The following is a 20,955-nucleotide window of genomic DNA, read 5'->3' as shown; positions in this document are numbered from 1 at the left end:
GTACCCAACACCAGCTACTGAGTTCAGAACTTTTTCGAAAAATTTGTATTTTGGTTGATTTAAAGATTTAGTGTAAACATAAACATTTTCAAATCTCAATCCATTTGGGTGTATTTATAGAGCCAACAAAGCATTTCATTTCTACAGTTAAAAGGTCCACAAAATATTGCTAGTACACTGTTTGGTAGCAAATGTCCATACCGTTTTTCTTTTTTCTCGTGTTGTACAAGCGAATCGAAATTATCGATAGGTAGCTTTATATGTTGTGCTTCAAACTGCATCTTGATTATGACTGAGTGAAAAACTATAAATGTCAGGTTTATGTAGGTTCAGTCTTTAGTCTGAAAATATCTCTCAAACAGATATGATCGTTCACGATGACAAACCTACAGTCAGTCGTAAGCGATCCTCGAAAGAGGCAAGACGTGACAAAGGTCTGTTGAATAAAATTATTAATAATCCTCCTGTAGTGTTACATATTTCTGGATACCAGTACTGTGGACCAAGCACGAAATTGGCAAAACGAATTGCGCGAGGCGATCCTGGAATCAATTCTCTTGACGCTGCTTGTAAGGAGCACGATATAGCCTACTCCCAAAATAGAGAAAATATAGAGGCTAGAAATTCAGCTGATAGTATACAAGCTGAAAAAGCTTGGAAACGTGTCTTTGCTCAGGACGCAAGCTTGGGTGAAAAGACCGCTGCTTGGGGAATAACTAATGCAATAAAAATTAAATCAAAATTTGGCATGGGTCTCAAAAATAAAAGGTCTACCACCAAACTCAAAAAAATAGTTACAGCAGCTGAAAAAGTAATAATAACAAGTAATAATGCACAAACTGTCATTAAATCTGCTCTCAGAGGTACACGTGCAGCTGTAAAAAAGACTGGTGGAAAAAGAAATGTAAAGAAACCTTGAATTTTACCAGCTCCGAAGAAATTGGGTGGCTTTCTATCCTTTCTTATGTCCATGTCTGCCGGTCTAAGTGCTACTGGTGCGCTAGCTGGTGGAGCTACGGGAATAGCTAAAGCTGTTAATGATTCAAATGATGCAAAACGAAAGCTTGAAGGAAGAAAACGTCATAATGAAGCAATGGAAGCCATGGCTGTGGGAAAGGTCTTTATTTGAAACCATATAAATGAGGATTAGGACTTCATCTAGAACCATATAATCAAGATTTACTTAAATTCGCAAAATATTTAAAAATTAAACATTTTAGAGGTGTTTTTATGCGTAATGGATTACCAAACTGTGGGCCACGTAAATGTGAATGTGCTATTGTTAACCTTGATGATAAAAACAATTTAGGTACTCATTGGGTTCCGTATAAAAAGTTTAACAGTAAAATCATTTATTTTGATAGTAGCTTTGGTAACCTCAGGCCACCCTTGGATCTCTTTAAGTATCTAGGTGTTGATAGCGTAAAATATAATCATGAAAGGTATCAAAATTATAATACATCTGTATGTGGGCATTTATGCCTTAAATTTTTATGCAATCAATTAAAATCTCAAAGTATGTATAATCTATATAAATGTAGAGGCTAATGATTTCAAGCCAGTCAAAGACTAGTCGTCATCATGGATGATTCATTGACGTTAACATTACTGAGCACTTCTTCGATCCTAGAAAATCGGTATTTTCCTCCATTTGAGTAAACTCCATACAAAAATTACGCTCTCGGTCTTGTTGAATTTCTAACCGTCAACTCAATTCCCAATGTAGACATTGGTCAAATTAAACTCTACGTGGGTAAAGAAATAATTGAAATACCTATAGGAAGTTATGAAATAGGTGATATACAGCGCTATCTATAGAATGTTTTAGTAAAAAGGGTATTGAAATTCATATTAAACCTAATAATAATACATTCCGAAGTGAAATATATTGCAATCGAGATATAAATTTTGAAACATCAGACTCAATTGCAAGTTTATTGATTTACACCGAGAATATTGGCACCTAATAAACATCATGAATCTGACCAACCAGTATCCATTATTAAAATAAATGCTTTCAGAGTTTAATGTAACATAACTACAGGAGCGTACATCAGTGGTCAAAAAGAGCACATACAGCTCCGTATAGTTGATCAAGGCGGACATTTGGTTAACTTTCGTGGAGAAATTTATAACACTCAGGCTGCACATTAAGGCTTTACAATAATGGGTATTGTTTTCAATGGAAAGGTTGGATTCAGCTACAATACTTTAGTACCATGGAGCAAGAGCATCAGTCGAGAATAGGCTGTCGAAGGGATAACACCTCAAAACGTGCTGCTGCTGAAAAGGCTGGGTTTCGAGTTCACGCCACTTGCAAAAAGAAGAGAATAAAAAGATTCAAGATTTTTGTACTTGCATCTGTATTTTTGTATATCGACGTTTAATTGTTTGTCTAGGAGGGGGAAATTTTTAATATTGAAACTCCCATTATTTTCCACGAATCTATCGCTCATTGTGAAGTGCATGCACATCAGTCATATGCTTCATCAACCTTCAATAATAGTGATAAAATTAGAATTGCAGTTCAGAATCAAAATCATTGTTTCCTGCCGAGAAAAAGTTCACTACACGTACATGGAAGAATCTTAAGAACTGATGGAGCACCAGTGACAATCATGTCACATACAGAATACTGGTTGACTTGAAATAAATGAAAATAATCAATCAATAACCATCGCCACTGGTTACTTTGATGTAGCCATACCTCTAAGCATGATATTTGGTTTCGCTGAGGATTATCACAAAATCATTGTCAATGCTAAACATGAACTTATTTTGATAAGATGAAAAAGTGATGCAAATGCCATCTTGCAAGCAGCCCCCATTGAGCAGTATAAAATTTAAATTAATAAAATAGAGTAGTTGTTGCCTAGTGTTCGAATGTCAGATTCACGCAAATTTCGGTTACTAAAATATATTGAAAAAGATCCGCTAATTCCAATAAGTTTACGAAATTGGGAACTATATGAATATCCTCTACTTCCAACTACTTCAAACCATGTTTTTACTATAAAAACCTCAACAGGATTGGAAAACCCAAGATTTGTTGTACTTGGGCTTCAAACAAACAGAAAAAATAATACTATTAGAAGCTCTAGCAACTTTGATCATTGCAATTTGACTAATGTAAAACTACTTTTAAATTATCAGTGCTATTCTTATAGTAATTTGAATCTTGATATTAATCGAAATCGGTATGCTCTTCTTTATGAAATGTATACAAACTTTCAAGCTAATTACTATGGTAAGGAACCGTAACCATTGCTGTCGAGAGGAGAATTTATAGAGTATGCACCTCTAGTAGTAATTGACTCTTCTAAGCAAAATGAGTCCTTAAAATACGGACCAGTTGACGTTCGAATGGCATTTCAAACTATTGAAAATTTTCCCGCTCAAACAACGGCATATTGCTTAATTTTGCATGATCGTATACTTGAGTATCAACCAATAAGTGGTGTGGTGAAAAAGTTGGTATAAAAACTACTGTAACCAAGTAGAAATAGTTTATTTGCACACATATATAATTAATTATAATATATTTATTTTTACGTATAATGTACTGGTTTTTTCTATTGGAAATAAAAAAAAATGTAATAAAAAGAAAATTATGTTGTTTTTTCAGAGTTTCTTGTTCCTACAATAATAATAATAAGTGCGAATAGTAGATAAGCGAATGATTAGTTGGTGAACATCGTTGAAATTGAAATATTCGGTCTGCTGGATCAGAATGCATTGAATAGCTACATCAGTTTAGGAAAATGATTAGCATTGAATTTTTCAATTAGAAGTAAATTTGCTTTAAAAAAATGGTATTTTCAGGTTGCATTAAATAAAAAAAGAACAATTTAGATTCAATTAATTTTATTTTATTTACAATAACTCGTATTTTACAAAAAATTGTACTGTTTTTCAATTTCTTCTTCCAATTTACATATATACTTATTTTGTTGCTATTTCCAATCATATATATTTTATTTACAGTAATATGTAGATCATGGACTATATCTGCTACATCAAATGTTATGCGCTAGTCCTAGGTCTCTCTCTCTCTCTCTCTTTCTATCTCTCCCACTCCTCGACTCATATATCCACATCACTCATCATATTTATCACCTCGCTTGTTTCTACACAATTATACAAGTTTTTTAGAATCGCTGTACATAATCTCAACTCTCCTTTGGGAATTGAATTCTTTTTTTTGGAAAATGAACATTATTTTTTATCAACATCCATTGCCTCCTGTGATTGGATTTTGTAGCCCCAAGGAAGTGTATCGGTTTTATGAGGAAACAGCATCCTGTTATCATCTCGCCAACTGAGGTCGATCTTGTTTTAGTCAATTGAGTGAAGTTCATGTTTTCGGCTTTGAATTAACCGTTGAGGTCAAGTGAGAGTTTGATAATGTAGCAAAGTTTGCCTATAGTCCTCAAACGTAATTGTCCTCAAAGTGGACCCTTTAATCCCTTTGACTTTCTTTTTATCCCCTCCTTCACCCCAAACTTTATAAGAATACAATTTTGACCTTAGCCCCACAAATTCAGTTACAATTTTCCCGTTACATTCGTCCTTCATGAGTCCCAAGACTTTTTTGTTTAGTAATTCAATTTCGTATACATTATTTGGTGGATAGTCTGAGGTGTCAAATTTATCGGAATCTTTTTCAATATACTCATAACAGTTTGGTTCTGAAGTGGGGCAAATCAAGCTGTCTGTGTCAGTGTAGAGTAATTTTCTCTTTTCACCGAATGTGTACTTCATGTAATTATAATGAAAGTCGTAAATCATTATCTTTGATATGTCTAGAACTGTGAAGCCTATATAGATGGGCTTATTGAATTTAATTTTGTTTTTACTCATTCCAATGATCATCATGTCCTCACCAAATATAGCGCAGCTATGAAAGTTTGGTTTGGCAATCAGAGCTTTTGCACCCCACCTTCCCTCCCAGTTTGTTACTAATCTGACATCTTTGTGCTTCCGTACATTCTCCATGGTCTATCCGAAGACAGAGTTGTTCATGAGTTTGAAGAAATTTTTTTCAAATTCATTTTTTGCCTTCTTTCTCAAATCAGTATTCAAATCAATATAGGTTATTTAATAATCTAGCCATGGATTTTGCTTGAATTCTAAAACTCGATGAATTTTAACAAGCTTCATTCCCATTTTTAAATACTGTTTTAAGTTTTGATGATGGAGAACGTAATTTGTCTTTGATTTCAAATTGGTAATTAGTTTCGGGATTTTAGATGTTGGAAGAGGAGGTACAAAATGCTCTGGGCATAATGGTAGATCTTTATGCAAATCATGGAGTTCTTCAGGATATTCCAAATCTACGTCAAGAATGTAACCTATTTCTGAATCATCGGGAATGTTGAAAAAATTTGGTTCGTTTTCAAAATCAGTGAACCATTTAAAATTGCTATAGGGTAAAGATTGGCTCATAGCATACCTATTGGAGCACTGAGACACACCACCTCTTATTGGTCCTTCAACAGGTAATATCATTTCTTCATCTGTTAATAGATCGAGTTCAATTCCAGTATACTTTAACATAGCATCGAAAGAAAGCCCTTGTGCTGCATGGTAGTGTAATGGATCCAAATCATAAGTTTCAATGCAGCGATATCTAAAACTTTAAAAAATGGCCGTCAAGAGAAAAACATCTTATTTTAAGTTTAAATCCGAATATTCACCTAACGTTTTTAAGTTAAATATTTCCCACAACTTGCATGCATGATTATTATCTTCATCTGAAATACCCTCATCATTTAATTTAGAATGAAATTCTTCTTTTGCTGGCAGACAATCTTCACCTAATTTCCGGCAATTATTAACATAATCGTATGGAAATACGTCTTTTCTTGTTAATAATTCAAATTCATCATCATTTTTTGAATATTTTCTTGTAATCAATTTTTAATCATTGCTAAGATTTGAAGTTAATTTGGAGAGGCTACGTGGCATAAATCGAAAAGAGTCTATGAATCTGAGTTTAACTTTTGTATTTTGCAACCTTTTTGTAAAGGATATATATTTTTCCTTGTTGATAGGTAGTATTGAGATATCACCCTCTTTGATGAAAAAGTGAGAGTCGTAGCCAGATAATTAACATAATAATTAAATAATTAACATGAGAGTGAAAAAATAATACGTATTTAAACGTTTACTCAATGTAGTTCACATAGATAAGGATTCCAGGAATCGACGATGACGTCATCAGAATGGAATTTTGTTTACCAAGAATTGTTTAAAATAATATGAAATATGACGCCCATGTCGGCAAATATCAAAGGAGAACGTTTAATTAATTAAGTTCACATAGATAAGGATTCCAGTAATCGACGATGACATCATCAGAATGGAATTTTGTTGACTGAGAATCGTGTTCGAACCTACATAAAAAGCCCGATATAATGCTTTATTTTCTCAGTAATACATGTAACATGATACCATTTTGAAAGAAAAAAATTCTCAGAATTCTATGTACTTGCGTCTCATTGTTTTTTCCATATTAAATTCCTTAACACCTATAATCTAATTTCATATCTGACTCATAGTGTCGGCGCACAACAAAGGCAGTCATGAGTCATTGATGGTGGTTGCAGATCTTGGAAATTTTAATGACGCACCATTGCGATAAATATTAAATACATAAAAATTATATTATTTTGGGGTGAAAAACTTCAATTCCGAGAATAGCAGGTATAAAATAGCATTACATTGCGATATCGTATATCAAATCATCTCCTATTCAATATTTTTGGGGCTGAAAAGATCCATTTCCATGATTTTAAAGTATTGATTTCCAATATCGATAGTGTGGATGGGACACTTCAAAACTGTGATTTGTTAGTCAGCACAAGGAGCGAAATCAATCTTACAGCCTTCTGCGCTCTAGCTGCAAGTTTGCTATTCGTACGAAAAAAGTGAGCCAGAACCGGCCTTACCTATCTACTCAGGAGCGTTCTTTTCAATGGGAATGCAAAGAAAATGCAGTGTCTCAAATGCTCCTTATCGGACGCCATGTTATTAACTAATGATTTTTTAGATAAAGTCCGCAGCGCCGGCACCTATTATATTGTGCTTTAAAGCCTATGGCTCGCCCCTTAAATCTACCTTAGAGCGGAAAACCATTTCAATTAGTCCAAGAGTTGCAAAAAATTACAGTAAAAGCACCGAATTAATTTGTAGATCTGATAAAATATATTATCTTGTGTTAATGATAATAAAGAACAGTAAATTTTATGGAATCCTATATCTTGATACGCCACATGTTTTCTCATATAATTACGCGACAGTTAAGAATCTTTTACTTTCGCCGAACTGACGTCAAAACTGTGCGTGTATAATAAATTCCAGTAGCTTAGTGGCGAATAAAATTTCCTGTGTCAAAAATATTATTGACTTAAGTTTTTCCGACACACACTAAGTGTGTGTAAAATATGTTTTGTCTGCCTGTGTCACTGGCATCTTATCATTGAAATAAGGTCGCATTTCGTATAGAGAAGCTCTGCCGTACTAGTCAAAAAGACAATTATGTCACATTTTTGACGAAAACGAGATTTTTACATGAACCGATTTGCAAAAGAAAACTGCATCTTTCTGCGCAAAGGAGATTTCTGACTAACAAAATGAATTGAATAAATAAAAAGTTTTTTTGCGACTGAAATTTGTAATTGGTTGCAATATTAAACTGTAAAGCACCGAAAAGTTGTATTTGGCCTTTAAAAGCGGGTATGGCAATCCAACTCAGAAAGACTGCGTTTCGACTCCTGGTCTTTTTAACTTTTAAAAGAGTCGAGTCTCGGTCTTCAACACAATAAGGTCTAATGCTATTTGCAGATAGTCGACTTGCGGGTTTGTCCCCCTGTATTTTTCTCTATGAATAATTGCATGTCGATTTAGGTATAGCAAAAAAATACAAATTTCTTTTACAAAATGAGAAAAAATGTTATTAATCAGTACAAATGACGTTGAAACATTTATAATAAATTAACTCCGTAGTACTTTTTTGAGCCGAAATCTTGCTCGTTGATTTTATCCGTTCGAAGCTGAACAGTCATAAGTGCCTTTCTAACTTGTACGGTATAGCACGCACAATCATTTTTATTACAGATATCATATGCGCTGGAGATTCTACTGTAAGACGTGCTTTTTAAAGCTGATTTTTGAAACTTTATCTTTTTTCAGAACTTTTAATTGAAACCAATGAAAAGAAGTCAATTCCTATGAAAGTAGCTATTTCACTCCAAGACTTTACAGCTAAATGGTCCGCACATTCCCATGACGATACATTAAAAAATATAACTTTCGTCGCAAAGATTGGTTCTTTGAATGCAATTATCGGTCCTGTTGGTTCAGGTACGAACGAATCAAAGGAATAAAGGTGATGAAATCAAATTGTAATAGTTCTTAAAAGTTAGTTGGAAGCAATAGTAATGCTTCCTTGTGAATTTATTTCAATTGCAAAAGTTTTCATATCTAAAAAATAAATCTAGACATAAGCGTCTAACAAAATGACGAAATTTTTGGTGCACTCAAACTTTATCACTAAGGTTCCATAAATCGGTGGAAGGATCTGTTTTTACTTTAAAAAATGCGATTACTGGTAAAAACTGAGAGTGTAAAAGTGCATCAATTACGTGAATTATGAATTAAGCCAACTGACGCAGGATAACAGCTGATAGCTTGATCGTCCTGCAAAAATGCACACGCGGTAAGAGTCGCATCTGCATGCTGCTGCCACCTGTCTGTGCGGGAATTTTAAATTTGAATAAAAAGTGCAATTTGTGGGATTTTTTCTGGTTTATTGGCCATTCCAAATGATTGGCGAATTAAAGAGTGTCACTGTAATGTATATAAATAATTAATTTCTTCTTGAAATAATAAACGTGTTCACGGAAGAGATAGAATCAATTTGATTATTGGACGTTAAATAGGATTTTTAATTTGGATTTTAATCAAATTTAAATTTCTTAAATTTTGATTTAGCTGACTTGGACTGGAGTTAATTTCTACAATATTCTGTTTTTTTCAGATAAGAGTTAAACATGTTCCTGACGAGTTCAGAACGGTTAAATTATGGTATCATATCAATCAAAAATTAAGAGGCAGTATTCTTGAAAAAAAGGTTTTCGATTAAATGTAGGAGAAATTATATTTTACGTAAAAAAATATTTGTTCTGGATAACGAATTTCGAGATTTTTCTTTTCACAGTAATTTTTGTAATAGAAAATTGGAATATACTTTAAACAATTTTAAATTCTCACTACTAAATTTATTTATCGAAGATGTTTCAAATCACGTTAATTTTTTAGTCAAAAATTTCCAGATTTAGAAGTGAATTAGAAGTTTGTTCACAACAAGATGAAATTATTGATCTTTTAAAGCATCAGATTATCCTCAATCAAAGATTTTTAAGCAGTAATTAATTAATTAAATTAATTAATTTGATTCATCAGCAAACTAATGTTCAAAAGCAAAATTTAAATTTACATAGGATTTTTGAAGAAGGAGATAAAGATCCTTGGTTTGTAAATTTAACAGATTCAAATTGCTGATTCAGTTACAGATATTCTCAGATTAGGTCAAGGTTTCAGTAACAGCGTGATAAAAGTAAGGCATAACAAATTATGGAAATAGTACAAGCAAAATTCATATTTTGGATCAGCAGGATTAATATTGATCCTAAAATTTCTAAACGTTTCATGAAGATGAAAGAGTTTTTTAGAAACAACCCTGATACACAAGTAGTTTGCATGAATGCTGATAAATGCAGTATTACTGTTTGTATGAAAAATCGGATTATATTAGGGATATGGAGAATCTGCTTTCTGATCATGATAATTTTGAATTATTACATAAAATCCGTTAAGAATATTAAAAAGAGACACTTTTAAGATGCTTGACAATTGGAGAAAGAAAGGGCTTCTGATAAAAATATAAAATATACTGAGATTAACACTGAAGACACAGATCTTGCAAGATGTTACGGTTTGAGAAAAATTCACAAAGATGGATATCCCTTAAGAATAGTTATTTCAACCATTAATACTCCCACAAAATTTTTAGAACAGAATTTCAATTTGATTCTCAGAGACTCTATCACAACTTCTAAATATGATGTAAAAAATAGCTGGGAGTTTCAAAAAAAGTATTATTCAAAAACGCTTTCGGATGACCTTATAATGATCTCTTTGGATGTTATTGCAATATTTCCGAGTATACCGCTAGAATTAGTTGAATCGGCAATTTTAAATAGATGGGACAATATAAAAACTCGTACTCGATTATGTCAAAGAGATTCTATCGAAGGGATTGTTTTTATTATGGACTCAACTTATTTTAAATATAATGGATCTTTTTATAGGCAGAGGTCTGGTACTCTCATAGGTTCAGTCGTTTCTCCGAATTTAGCAGAAATAATAATGGAAGATTTGGAGGTTTTTGCTTTTGGGAAATAACATTTTGTTCTGCCATTTTATTTTGGGTTTTTCGACGATGCCTTATTATGTATTTATCTAGCAAAGTTGTAGATGGTCATTGATACTTTTAACAGTTTTCATCCAAAACTTTAATTTACTCAGGAAATAGAACAGAATAATATAATCAGTTTTTTGGAATTTTACATTTCCTTTCTGCTCATCCTTTTCAAAACAAAACTGCAGTAACCAAAAACTTAATTGACCGAGTTCTAGGTTTGTCCTATTTTTCATTTCACACAAGAAATTTGAATATTGTTAGGAATATCCTTTTTCTGAATCATTATCCGCAAAAGTTAATTAAGAAACATATTGCAATTAGAGTTAAACAAATCAAAAACAAACAGAGTAATAATTTGCTTACAGATAATCAGAAACAGAGGAATATTTTTCTTTTAATACCTTTGTTCTTCCATTTTTTTGGTCAAATTTTTAAAAGTATTGAAAAGGGTGGTGTTGTCAACAAGATCACTTGCAGGATCTGTAAGATGAATTACGTGGGACAGACTGGCAGACTTCTTAATACAAGGATAGAGGAACACAAAAGTGATGTTCGTCTGGGACGCTGTTATAAGAGTGTTCTTGCCAGAGATACAAAGGAAGTTGTTGATGTTGACCATGAGTTTGACTGGGATGATGTTAAAATATTGCATAGTGAAAGTAATGAGAGAAAGAAGGAATTCATGGAAATGCTTTATATTAAAAAACAAAAAAAGTTATCTTAATTTAAAAACCGATTTGGATAAATTAAACAATAGTTATGCTGATATGATTAATTACATTTAACGAGGCTGTTTCATGAATTTTGTTTTTCTTTTACTTTCTCTATTTTTGATGTAATTATGACAGACATTTATATCGTGTTTACAACAGATTGGCCCACTGACCCTCATTCGATTCTCAGGTATCAAAGAGAGAGCACCTGTTCGTGGGTGCTGTCAATTTCTACCTATTAAATTTTTCTTGCCTTGATAAGGATACTGTCCGATTACCAAAACGTTGGTAAAGCAATTTTATTTTATTTTTTTATTTTGCATGTTACTTTATTGTAATTTGATTATAATAAAAATAAAAAAGATGAGAGAAAAAAAGAAGGAAAGGGATGTGATTGACTGCATTCTCATTTTTCTTTTCTCTTTTTATTTTTGTCCGTAAATTAATTTTTGTTTCAATTTTGTAGATTACAATAGGATTAAAATGTTTTTTTTTGTTTGTTTATTGTGATCCAAATTTGGTCGTTGTATTCTTGTTTTTTAAACAGGAGTTTGCATCAATTTGATTATTGGACGTTAAATAGGATTTTTAATTTAGATTTTAAACCAATTTAAATGTGTTAAATTTTGATTTTCTATTGATTAGGGGAAAGGGCAGACTTTTTTAATGTTTAAGTTTTGAAAAGACGAGTCCTTTATAGTAGAGTGTATACGCGAGAGTAGGTACTAGCTAATTTTTAATAAATCGATCTAAACATTTCCAGAGTATATCAAATTTCAAACAGTTTCAATAATATTTGTCTGAGTGAAGACGATTTATGTTTTCAAAAATAATTAAATTTGGCGTTATTTTTTCATCCCTTTTTCGATTCTATTGTTAAAAATATACATCGAAATGAAAAACTTTAAATAGGAAAAGGTTTCGTTTTGACATTCTCTACAAGCACATATTTTTCTTAACTTAATATTTTTAACTTTCAAATTTGGATATCACAAGACGTTTGGACAGCACTTTTTCGCGTTGGCGAGCGTGCGACCTATTCTTTGATACGGACCCTCAATATCGGCGATTGCATTTTTTTAACGTGCAGCAGCCTGTTGACGACTTAAAATAAAGTAAGTTTTCCAAACTATCGGTTCGATATGAAGCAAAACATTGTAAATATGGCGAACAGATAATAATTTTCACTTACAAAAAAAGAGAAGATTTTCCGATAACTTCAAAAAAAATTTCTGACCTTTTTCCAGGACCACTTACGGTAAAAATACTATGTGTTTTCATATATCCAGATGTTTTAACTATCAGTTCTCAGATAAAACATAAGTTTTGTCTCGGCGTACAAGACAAATTGTTGGCACGTTGCAGCCGTCTAGAATTTTTTTTTTAATTTAATAGAACATCGGTGGAATAACATGACAGTACATTTCCTGTTTTAAAAGTCTATTATATTTTCTGAAGTTATGTGGCAAATGATAAGCGAACTCCATGTAACATTTACAAATGCACATCGCCTACAAGACTTCAAAATTTCTTTCATTTATACAGAATGATTATGAATATTTAAAGATATCTACTATTTCAATAAAAAATTACTTAGATTCTCTTTTCTGGACTATTACAAATTGATTCAGTTTCAAATAATTTTGTATACTCTACTATGAAATGTAATTTTTAGGAAAAACAAGCCTACTCCTCGCAATACTTAGCGAGCTACCGATGCAAGGCGGAAATATCAACGTACAGGGAAAAATCGCCTACGCTAGTCAAGAACCATGGATATTTTCAGCGAACGTCAAACAAAATATTCTGTTTGGTCAGAAAATGAATCAACAGAGATACGACAGAGTTGTAAAAGTTTGTCAACTAGAAAGGGATTTGGCTCTATTTCCATTTGGGGACAAAACTATTATAGGTGAAAAGGGTGTAAACTTGAGTGGTGGTCAGCGTGCTAGAATCAATCTAGCTCGTGCCGTTTATGCGGAAGCTGACGTGTACCTTCTCGATGATCCTTTATCCGCAGTTGATAGTAAAGTTGGTAAAGGCATTTTTAACGAGTGCATTGATGAATTCTTGAGAGGAAAGACCAGGATCTTAGTGACTCATCAATTCCAATATCTGAAAAACGCAGATAACATAATTGTTTTAAATAATGGCGGCATAAAAGCTGAGGGCACTTTTACTGAACTGCAGGGTTTCAGATTAGACTTTATAAAAGTCTTGCAAACCACGAATGGTGGTAGTGATGATATTGTTGATCAAGATGTCATAAAAATTATTAAACAAATTTCAATAACATCCTCGACGCCAAACAACTTATCAGATGAGGATCCAAAAGAAATTTCTGAGGCTAGAAGCTTCGGTTCTATTTCAGGCATGGTCTACCTCTCTTACTTCAAAGCAGTAGGCAGTATATGCCTTGTGTTGCTTGTTATCTTCTTGAGCCTCTTGTTTCAGCTAGCAGCAACTGGTACAGATAAATTTCTTGCAATTTGGGTAAATGAAGAAGAGATTTCTGCAACTATTAACGATCAAAACCAATTTCCTGATCGGTATTGGTATGTTTATGTTTATTGTGGACTAACAGCTGCCACAGTTATTATTGTATACTGTCAAGTTTTCATGTTTTATGAAATGTGTATGAGATCGTCGAAAAATTTGCATTCCAAAATGTTCAAGAATATCATTCGAGCAACAATGTCGTTCTTTCACGCCAATTCACCTGGGCGTATTATAAACAGGTATTTCTACTACAAGTTTATACTTAAATTTAAATATTCATAGGATATTTAGTATATATTTTAGACTATTTTGAAATATCCCACCATGCTGACATACTATTATGGGAATATCGTTTTACTATGGGAGAGGATATCAATTTCATTATTTAAAAATGATGGAGCGGTACAGTAATAAGTATCAAAATCTGTAGGAGTATGTGATATTGTATCTACTTTTTCTAAAAAAATGGTTTAATGTAGAAATTAAAAGATAAATCAACACTGGTCTTTGATATGAAAAGATGAAGTAGGACGTCGGGTCCTTCTGCCTCTTTAAATACCAGGGTATGATACGACAGAGACAACTCGAAACTATATGGCTTAAATGCCTAGTCATTGAAGCAGTGCAGGGAGCTCTTCTGGAACCATCGATAGGCCTTATAAATTCAGCGTTGAGCATCGTCGAGTTCTGTTGCGATAGCTCAGGGCTCTCGGTAAATCCGGGAACGACCAGTCTAGTCATTTTTACGAAAAAGTATAAAGATTCGAAAATTGGCATCTCTGCATTCCGTGGTAAGAGAAAAATTATCTCAGACGTAGTTACATACCTCGGAGTAATCCTGGGTAGAAAACTGAACTGGGTGGAGCACATGGAGACCTAATGCACAAAGTTCGCCATGCCATTTTGAATGTGCAAAAGATCCTTTGGTTTGACATGAGATCTAGGGCCTAAAATGCTCGCATGGCTCTACTCTGATGTCCTTAAACCAAGGCTCTTATACGCAGCTATGGTCTGGTGTCCACCCTGAAACTTAAAATGATGCAGGATAGACTGCAACGATTACAAACGCTAGTGTTTAGGAGCGTAACGGGACTAATGCAATTTTTCCTAACAGTGGTGATAGGATATATGCTCTGTGAAAAGGCCCTGTACCTTGCGATAACCGCCGGGATAGCTCACGCGATAAGCCGCCTGAGAAGCGCCAATAGATGGACTTGGAGGACTGAACAAATTAAGCTCCCGAGTGATATGAATATACTGTCCATTATAAAAAGGGGCAGGACAGAATAACAAAATTCTTCAACTTATCAAGTTTTTTCACGTCTACATTCCAAGTAGGGATATGTGGAAAGAAAATGGTAACTCGTTTGTCGAAAGGAAAATCTGTTACACAGATGACTCCAAAAGAGAAGAAGGGGAAGGATCAGGAATCTCCAGCTCTTAAACAAAAGTGCTGGCCGTGCTCCCCAGCGCTGAGATAATAATAGAGTAAAACGCTGCTGGTAGGTAAATTAAAATATAATTAGACAGCCAAACGACATTAATTGCAGTTGCAAAACCAGACATAATATCATAGCTGGTTTGGGAATGAAAAAATGCATTAAAACAAGTTTCAGAAAAGAAGAGCGGAGGCCAGGAAACCTTATAAATGTTTCCTGGTCATCAAGGAATCAAGGGTGAAGAAAAAAAGGCCAGGTGACGAAAAACGGCACAGCAATCGAATATATGTGCCTGGAACCAGTAGTGCGACTAGCGTTTTGTTACATCGGGAGGGCAATGAAAAGCTGTATCCGGAGAAAGCACAGGGCGCAATGTGAACAAATTCAGGATTTCCGATAAGCAAAAGCCATCCTTGGCTATACGTATAGGATGGACAAAACCAGGGAAATCCTGATATTAAACAAGAAAGACCTAAGGATAGTGGTGTTGATGCTCACAGGTCACAAATGTTTGAACTATCATAAGCACAAATGGGGTTAAATCCCATTATAGAGTGCAAGAACTGCGGCAGATAAGACGAAATATATGAGTACCTGCATGCCTAATTCTAACGCCCGGCATTAGCTAAGCTCAGACAAATAACCCTTGTGGCCCTTTTTATGGCATCCAAGAAAATTATAAAGCAATCAGAGCTTAAAATCTTGGGCTTAACCAACAGGCCTGGAATAGAATACTAAGACTGTAGTAATAGGCTTTATAGCCTGAGCGCCGAATGGACCCCCTGCCCGCCTATAAACTAAGCTAATTAAACTATATTAGGCCAAACTCATGTTACAGAGAAACCAATTTGACAATTTTTCGGGGGATGCTGAAATAATGGGACATTTCAGTATTTCAACCAATTTTAATACTTTTTAATGCACCGCTCTATCAGCCTTAATGTAAGAACTTTATTTTAAATTGTGCTTCAATTCCTACACCCTGTTTAACTCAGAATCTACAGAATGGACCCGTTTCTTGAAAACAGATATCGAATATATAGAAAGAATATTTTGGTATTGTACAACGATACGTGATTCATAATAATAAAATCATTATTATTAGATTTTCTAAAGATATTGGCGCGATTGACAGAAATCTTCCAATGAGTATGCTAGACATCACACAGATTGGATTATCATTAGTTGCTGTAATTACTATAACCATCACTGTAAATCCATGGTTTGCTATACCGACCATTATCACAGGAGCTGTATGTTATTTTCTCCGTGATGTTTATATAAGCACAAGCAGAAGTGTTAAACGCCTTGATGGAATTAGTAAGTATTATTTCTTTAATAAGTCTACTTTTTCCGTACAGACACCCCAATAGATAAATAATGGCAGACTGGCTCCAGCTAGATGCAAGAAAAAGAAGAGTGGTCATGATTCACAGCATATACAATAAAAATATTATAAGCAGACATTTTTTCGAATCATATATCCTCCACAAACTACACGCGCCCATAAATAGATGCACATACTTCGAAAAAACCACTCAGAAGGAGTTTGTGTGGAAGGTGTGAGTGGAGTGTGAGGGTGAAAGTCTAGGAGGTGAGTACGGTTGTGAGGGGTACATTGTGAAGATAGAAATTAATTTACATTGTAGTTAGGAGGTGAGATGTGCCTAAATAGGGAAAGTGAGGTTAGGTTTGCAAGGGAGCGGGGTAGTTTTGTGTTTAGGTTTTTGCGCCTTCATGGCTGGCAAGGGAGGTTCTTGTAGTGATGGGGGATGTTAGGGGTAAGAAAACGGTGGCTAAAGGGGATGTGAGAGGTGAAATAGGGCAAAGAAACTGAAATTTTAGGGCGGTAAACGGCAGCAGCTTTAAGAGACATATGTGCACGGCAGTGAGTACTTTTGTGTATGGATAGGGTACAGTTACCGACGGACGAGCCGGGCGTGGACAGCGAGAGTACTGGCAGTGCTGGTAGTAAAGTAGACGTGGGGGGGGGGGGATTTCCAGAGGGATACGTCGGCCAGTTGTGCGTGGCCCGGTGTTAAGGGGCGCGTCAGAGAGTGGGAAGAATCGGAGCGGAAGAAGCGATCAGGCAAGGGAGAGAGTGTCCAGTGCAAGTGAGGGGGAGGATCTCTTGAAGAGGAAAAGGGAAAGCAAATAGAGTCCGAAAAAAGGCGCGCTAGAGAGACCCTTTAAAAAAAGCGTACGAACACGTAGGTGACCCCTCCAAAAAATGGAGGGGCAGACGGAGAAGGAAGCTATCAGGGTGCTGACAGACGAGATCAGAGGGTTAAGGGAGAACGTATGGGGAGCTATGGAACAGATGAAAACTAGGAGGGAGGACCTGAGGGTAAGAGATGAGAGGTGGGGAAAGGAAGTAAAAGAGATTAAGAGAAAAGTAGAAGGATTGCAGAGGGAGTTGGTGTCGATAAGGAAGGAAAAAGAGGATAAAATAAAGGAGATGGAAGAAGATATTAGGATGTGGTAGGAAAGGGCGGAAAAAAGGCTGAAGAAGGTGAAGGGCAGGTCGGGAATGCAAGCAGTGGACAGGAGGTAGGGTGAGAAGCAAGGTGTTTGGGAGAAAGTGGAGAGCATGATAGAAGAGAAAGTGGGAGAACGTAGGAATGAAAATGAGGAGAGAGCGGATAGGGAAAGATGATTGAAGCTCAAGAGCGGGGAAGAAAGGGACGGGGTGGAAGCGCTGCTACAGAGCATATGGTGGGTTAAACGCAAGGTAGGGAAAGTTAGGGTGGAGAGGAGAAAGGCGAATGAAGTGGCGGTGGTGGAATTGGAGAGCTGGCAAGAAAAATTGGGGGTAATGCGTAACAAAAATAGGATAAAGGACAATAAGGTTTTTATCGATCAAGATTTGACGAGGAAGGAAAGGGATGTTCAGAGAATGCTAGACGTGGGTAGTAAGAAAGGAATGGGATAGAGTAGAGCGAAACTTGCCAAGGGGATATAGGTGAAGGCTACAAGAGGCGGTCGAAGTAAAAAGGAAAGGAAGGGCTAGTGGGGGAATTATAACAGGGGTTAGGGGTGGATTAGAGGAAGAAGTTCATGGAGAGGGAGAGGGGGAGGGTGTGCAAATGAGGGCTGTAAAGTAGGGAGGGGTGATGTATAAGTTTGTGACTGTGTACATTAAGGATGGAATCGAAAGGATTGAAGAAAGGGTAGAAAACTTACTAGGAGAGAGATGAGAGTATGGTGGTAAAGGGAGTGAGACTTTAATGCGAGAATTAAGCGGGAATGGGGCCTGTACCAGGAAGGGGAGAGCTTTGAAAGAAAATCGAAGGATAAAATAATAAAGAAGGGGAGATTCAAAGAGACTGGATGGAGGATAGAGGGTGGACGGTGGCGAATGGTATGGTAAAAGGGGACGAAGAGGGAGAATACACGTATGTGAGTAATTTGTGGATACGGGGGAGGCTGGCGAAAGGCAGGGTGGGGAAGAAGGGTCGTTAGGGGAGAGATTTTCATGGACGAGAGAGGCGATAGAGAAGTATCAGGAGCAGTTGGGCAACGTAAGTTTTGAGGGGAAGTCCGTCGACGAGATATGGGAGGATCTACAAGAGAAAGTGAAAGGTTGTGTGCAAAAGAAGGTATTTAAGAAAAAGAAAATAGGAATGGTGAAGCCGTGGTGAGATAGGGAATGTAAAATGATAAAGAGAACGGTGAAAAACAAGTACAGGACATGGAAAGAAGAAACCGCGAAAAGGGAGAAGTACGTAAAAATCAGGAAGGAGTTTAGGGCGATGTGTAAGAAGAAGAAAAAGAGCTGGAAGAGGAATTGAGAAGTGTTAAGACAGAAGGGGACGTGTGGAAGATAATTAATAGGTTTAGGAAACGTAAGGTGGGGATAAGTGAGAAGATAGGGAGCGACGAATGGAGGAAATTTTTTAAGGATTCATTTCAGGGGTCAGATACTCGCAAGAGAGATGAGGGGATTAGAAGAAACAGAGAGGTAGGTGAAGAGGAGCTGAACGTCGAGGAGATAGAGAAGCAGATAGGGAAGTTGAAAAAATCGAAGGCAGCAGGGATTGACGGGGTAGAGAACGAAGCGTGACTGTTTGGCACACAAGAGGTAAGGCAGATGCTGAAGGAGTTAATGAAAAAAGTATGGAGGGGGGAGGGATTTCCAAGAGTGTGGAGAGAGGGGTTGATCGTACCACTGTATAAGAAAGGGCATAGGGAGAGGGAAGAAAATTATAGTGGAATTACGCTCATGAATACTGCGTACAAAATATAAGCGATTGTGTTAGCAGATAGGCTGCGAAAGGATGTTGAGGGGAAAGGAATATTGCCCGAGACGCAGGTGGGCTTTAGAGAGAGAAGGAGCACTATCGACAATATTTACGTCTTGCAGCACGTGGTGGATAGAGAATTAACCAAAAAGGGTACCAAAGTGTACGCGTTTTTTGTAGATCTAAAGAGCGCGTTCCGGTCAGTGGGTAGGGGGAGGTTGTGGGAGGCAATGGAAAATAGGGGAGTGAAGAGCGGCCTGATCAAGAGGGCAAGGGATGTGTATAAGGAGACGAAAGATAGGGTGAGAGAGGGGGAGGGAATTTCTGAGGGATTCTGGATAGATAGGGGGTTGAGGCAAGGGTGCCTGCTTAGCCCAACACTTTTTGCAATTTTGATTGCGGATATGGAAAGTAAGCTAGCCGCCGGAGTGGTAAGAGGAGTTAGGGTAGGAGGAGTCAGGATATGGTCACTCGCATATGTAGATGACATAGTGCTGTTGGCAAAGAGAGAAGAGGCTTTAAAGGAGATGATGAAGAGGTTGAGACGTTACTTCGACAAGAATAGGTTAGAGTTAAATGCGGACAAGTCGAAGGTTATGGTTTTCAGGAATGAAGGTGGAAGAGGAGGGGAGGGGAGTGGCAGTGGCAGGGAAAAGCGGTACAGGAGATGAAATAGTTTGTGTACCTGGGCTTCCTGTTTCGAAGAAATTGGGGAGTGGATGGTCATATAAAAGAGAGAGTGAGAAGGGCAAATGTGGTGATGAGGCAGGTGTGGGGGCTGGAGAAAAGATTGTTCGCAGATGATTTTGAAAGGAGAATGAAATTGTTTGATTCGCTAGTGATGAGTATCTTATTTTACGGAGTGAAGGTGTGGGGTTGCAAGGTAAGTGAGGATGTAAAAATGGTACAGCAGATGTATGTAAAGTGGATACTGGGGTTGGAAAGGAATACGCCGAACTATATTGTCAGGAGGGAGGCAGCCAGAACTAGTTTAGGGATTGTAACAGGGAGTCGAGCGTGTAAATATGAGGAGAAATTTTTGGAAGAGGGGGGAAGTAAATTGGTTAGGGAGTGTTGGTGGAAGAACGAGAACAAACGTAGTGGTCCAAAGATGGAGGTGGAAAGGGAAGGGTATTTTAGAACGAATGGATTGCAGATGGATGAAGTTCGCAGAATGCACGAGGAATGTAGGAATGTGAAGAGGTGGAAAGGAGGGGGATAAGCATGGAGGTATTGTTGCATGAAAGGGGTGACAAAAGGGCAGTAGCATGGGTGAAGGGGGTTTTGGGTAAGATAGAGAAGAAGAAAAGGAAGGAGGAAGAGGAATGGAGAAGGAAAGATTGTAAATAGGAGAGGAAGTAGATGTAAGAGAAATGTGAAATGAATCGCGAAATGCGTGCGAGGCGCGGCGAGGCGAGGCGTAGTGAGGAAGATTAGGCTCTAGGAGCAAGCGGATTAGTTATAAGGTGTGGATGGATAGTACGAGGGTGGATTGATAAGTTTCCGGCCTGACCAAGAAAAACAACGTTTTTAAGAATTTTTTTTTTTTATTTCTCAACATAATCTCCTCCAAGGCT

At 36.3% G+C, this 20,955-nt stretch overlaps 1 protein-coding gene across 8 annotated transcripts in view; it reads left to right on the top strand.

Moving 5' to 3' along the window:
- Positions 1-20,955, top strand: part of LOC117173009 (probable multidrug resistance-associated protein lethal(2)03659) — a 75,119-nt gene that overhangs the window by 40,313 nt on the left and 13,851 nt on the right. For all 8 annotated transcript variants that reach the window (XR_004467095.1, XM_033361356.1, XM_033361364.1 and 5 more), the window contains exons 9-11: positions 8,194-8,364; positions 12,875-13,937; positions 16,243-16,457. Coding sequence is in view for 7 of the 8 variants with exons in the window: in XM_033361356.1 (XP_033217247.1) it covers positions 8,194-8,364; positions 12,875-13,937; positions 16,243-16,457 (1,449 nt within the window). In the remaining variant the exon portion in view is untranslated. The remainder of the gene's footprint in view (positions 1-8,193; positions 8,365-12,874; positions 13,938-16,242; positions 16,458-20,955) is intronic.

This window comes from Belonocnema kinseyi, chromosome 1 (assembly GCF_010883055.1).
Source record: "Belonocnema kinseyi isolate 2016_QV_RU_SX_M_011 chromosome 1, B_treatae_v1, whole genome shotgun sequence".
NCBI lineage: Eukaryota > Metazoa > Arthropoda > Insecta > Hymenoptera > Cynipidae > Belonocnema > Belonocnema kinseyi.
The sequence above is the reverse complement of the archived record's forward strand: the minus strand, read 5'-3'. Positions and strand labels throughout refer to the sequence as shown.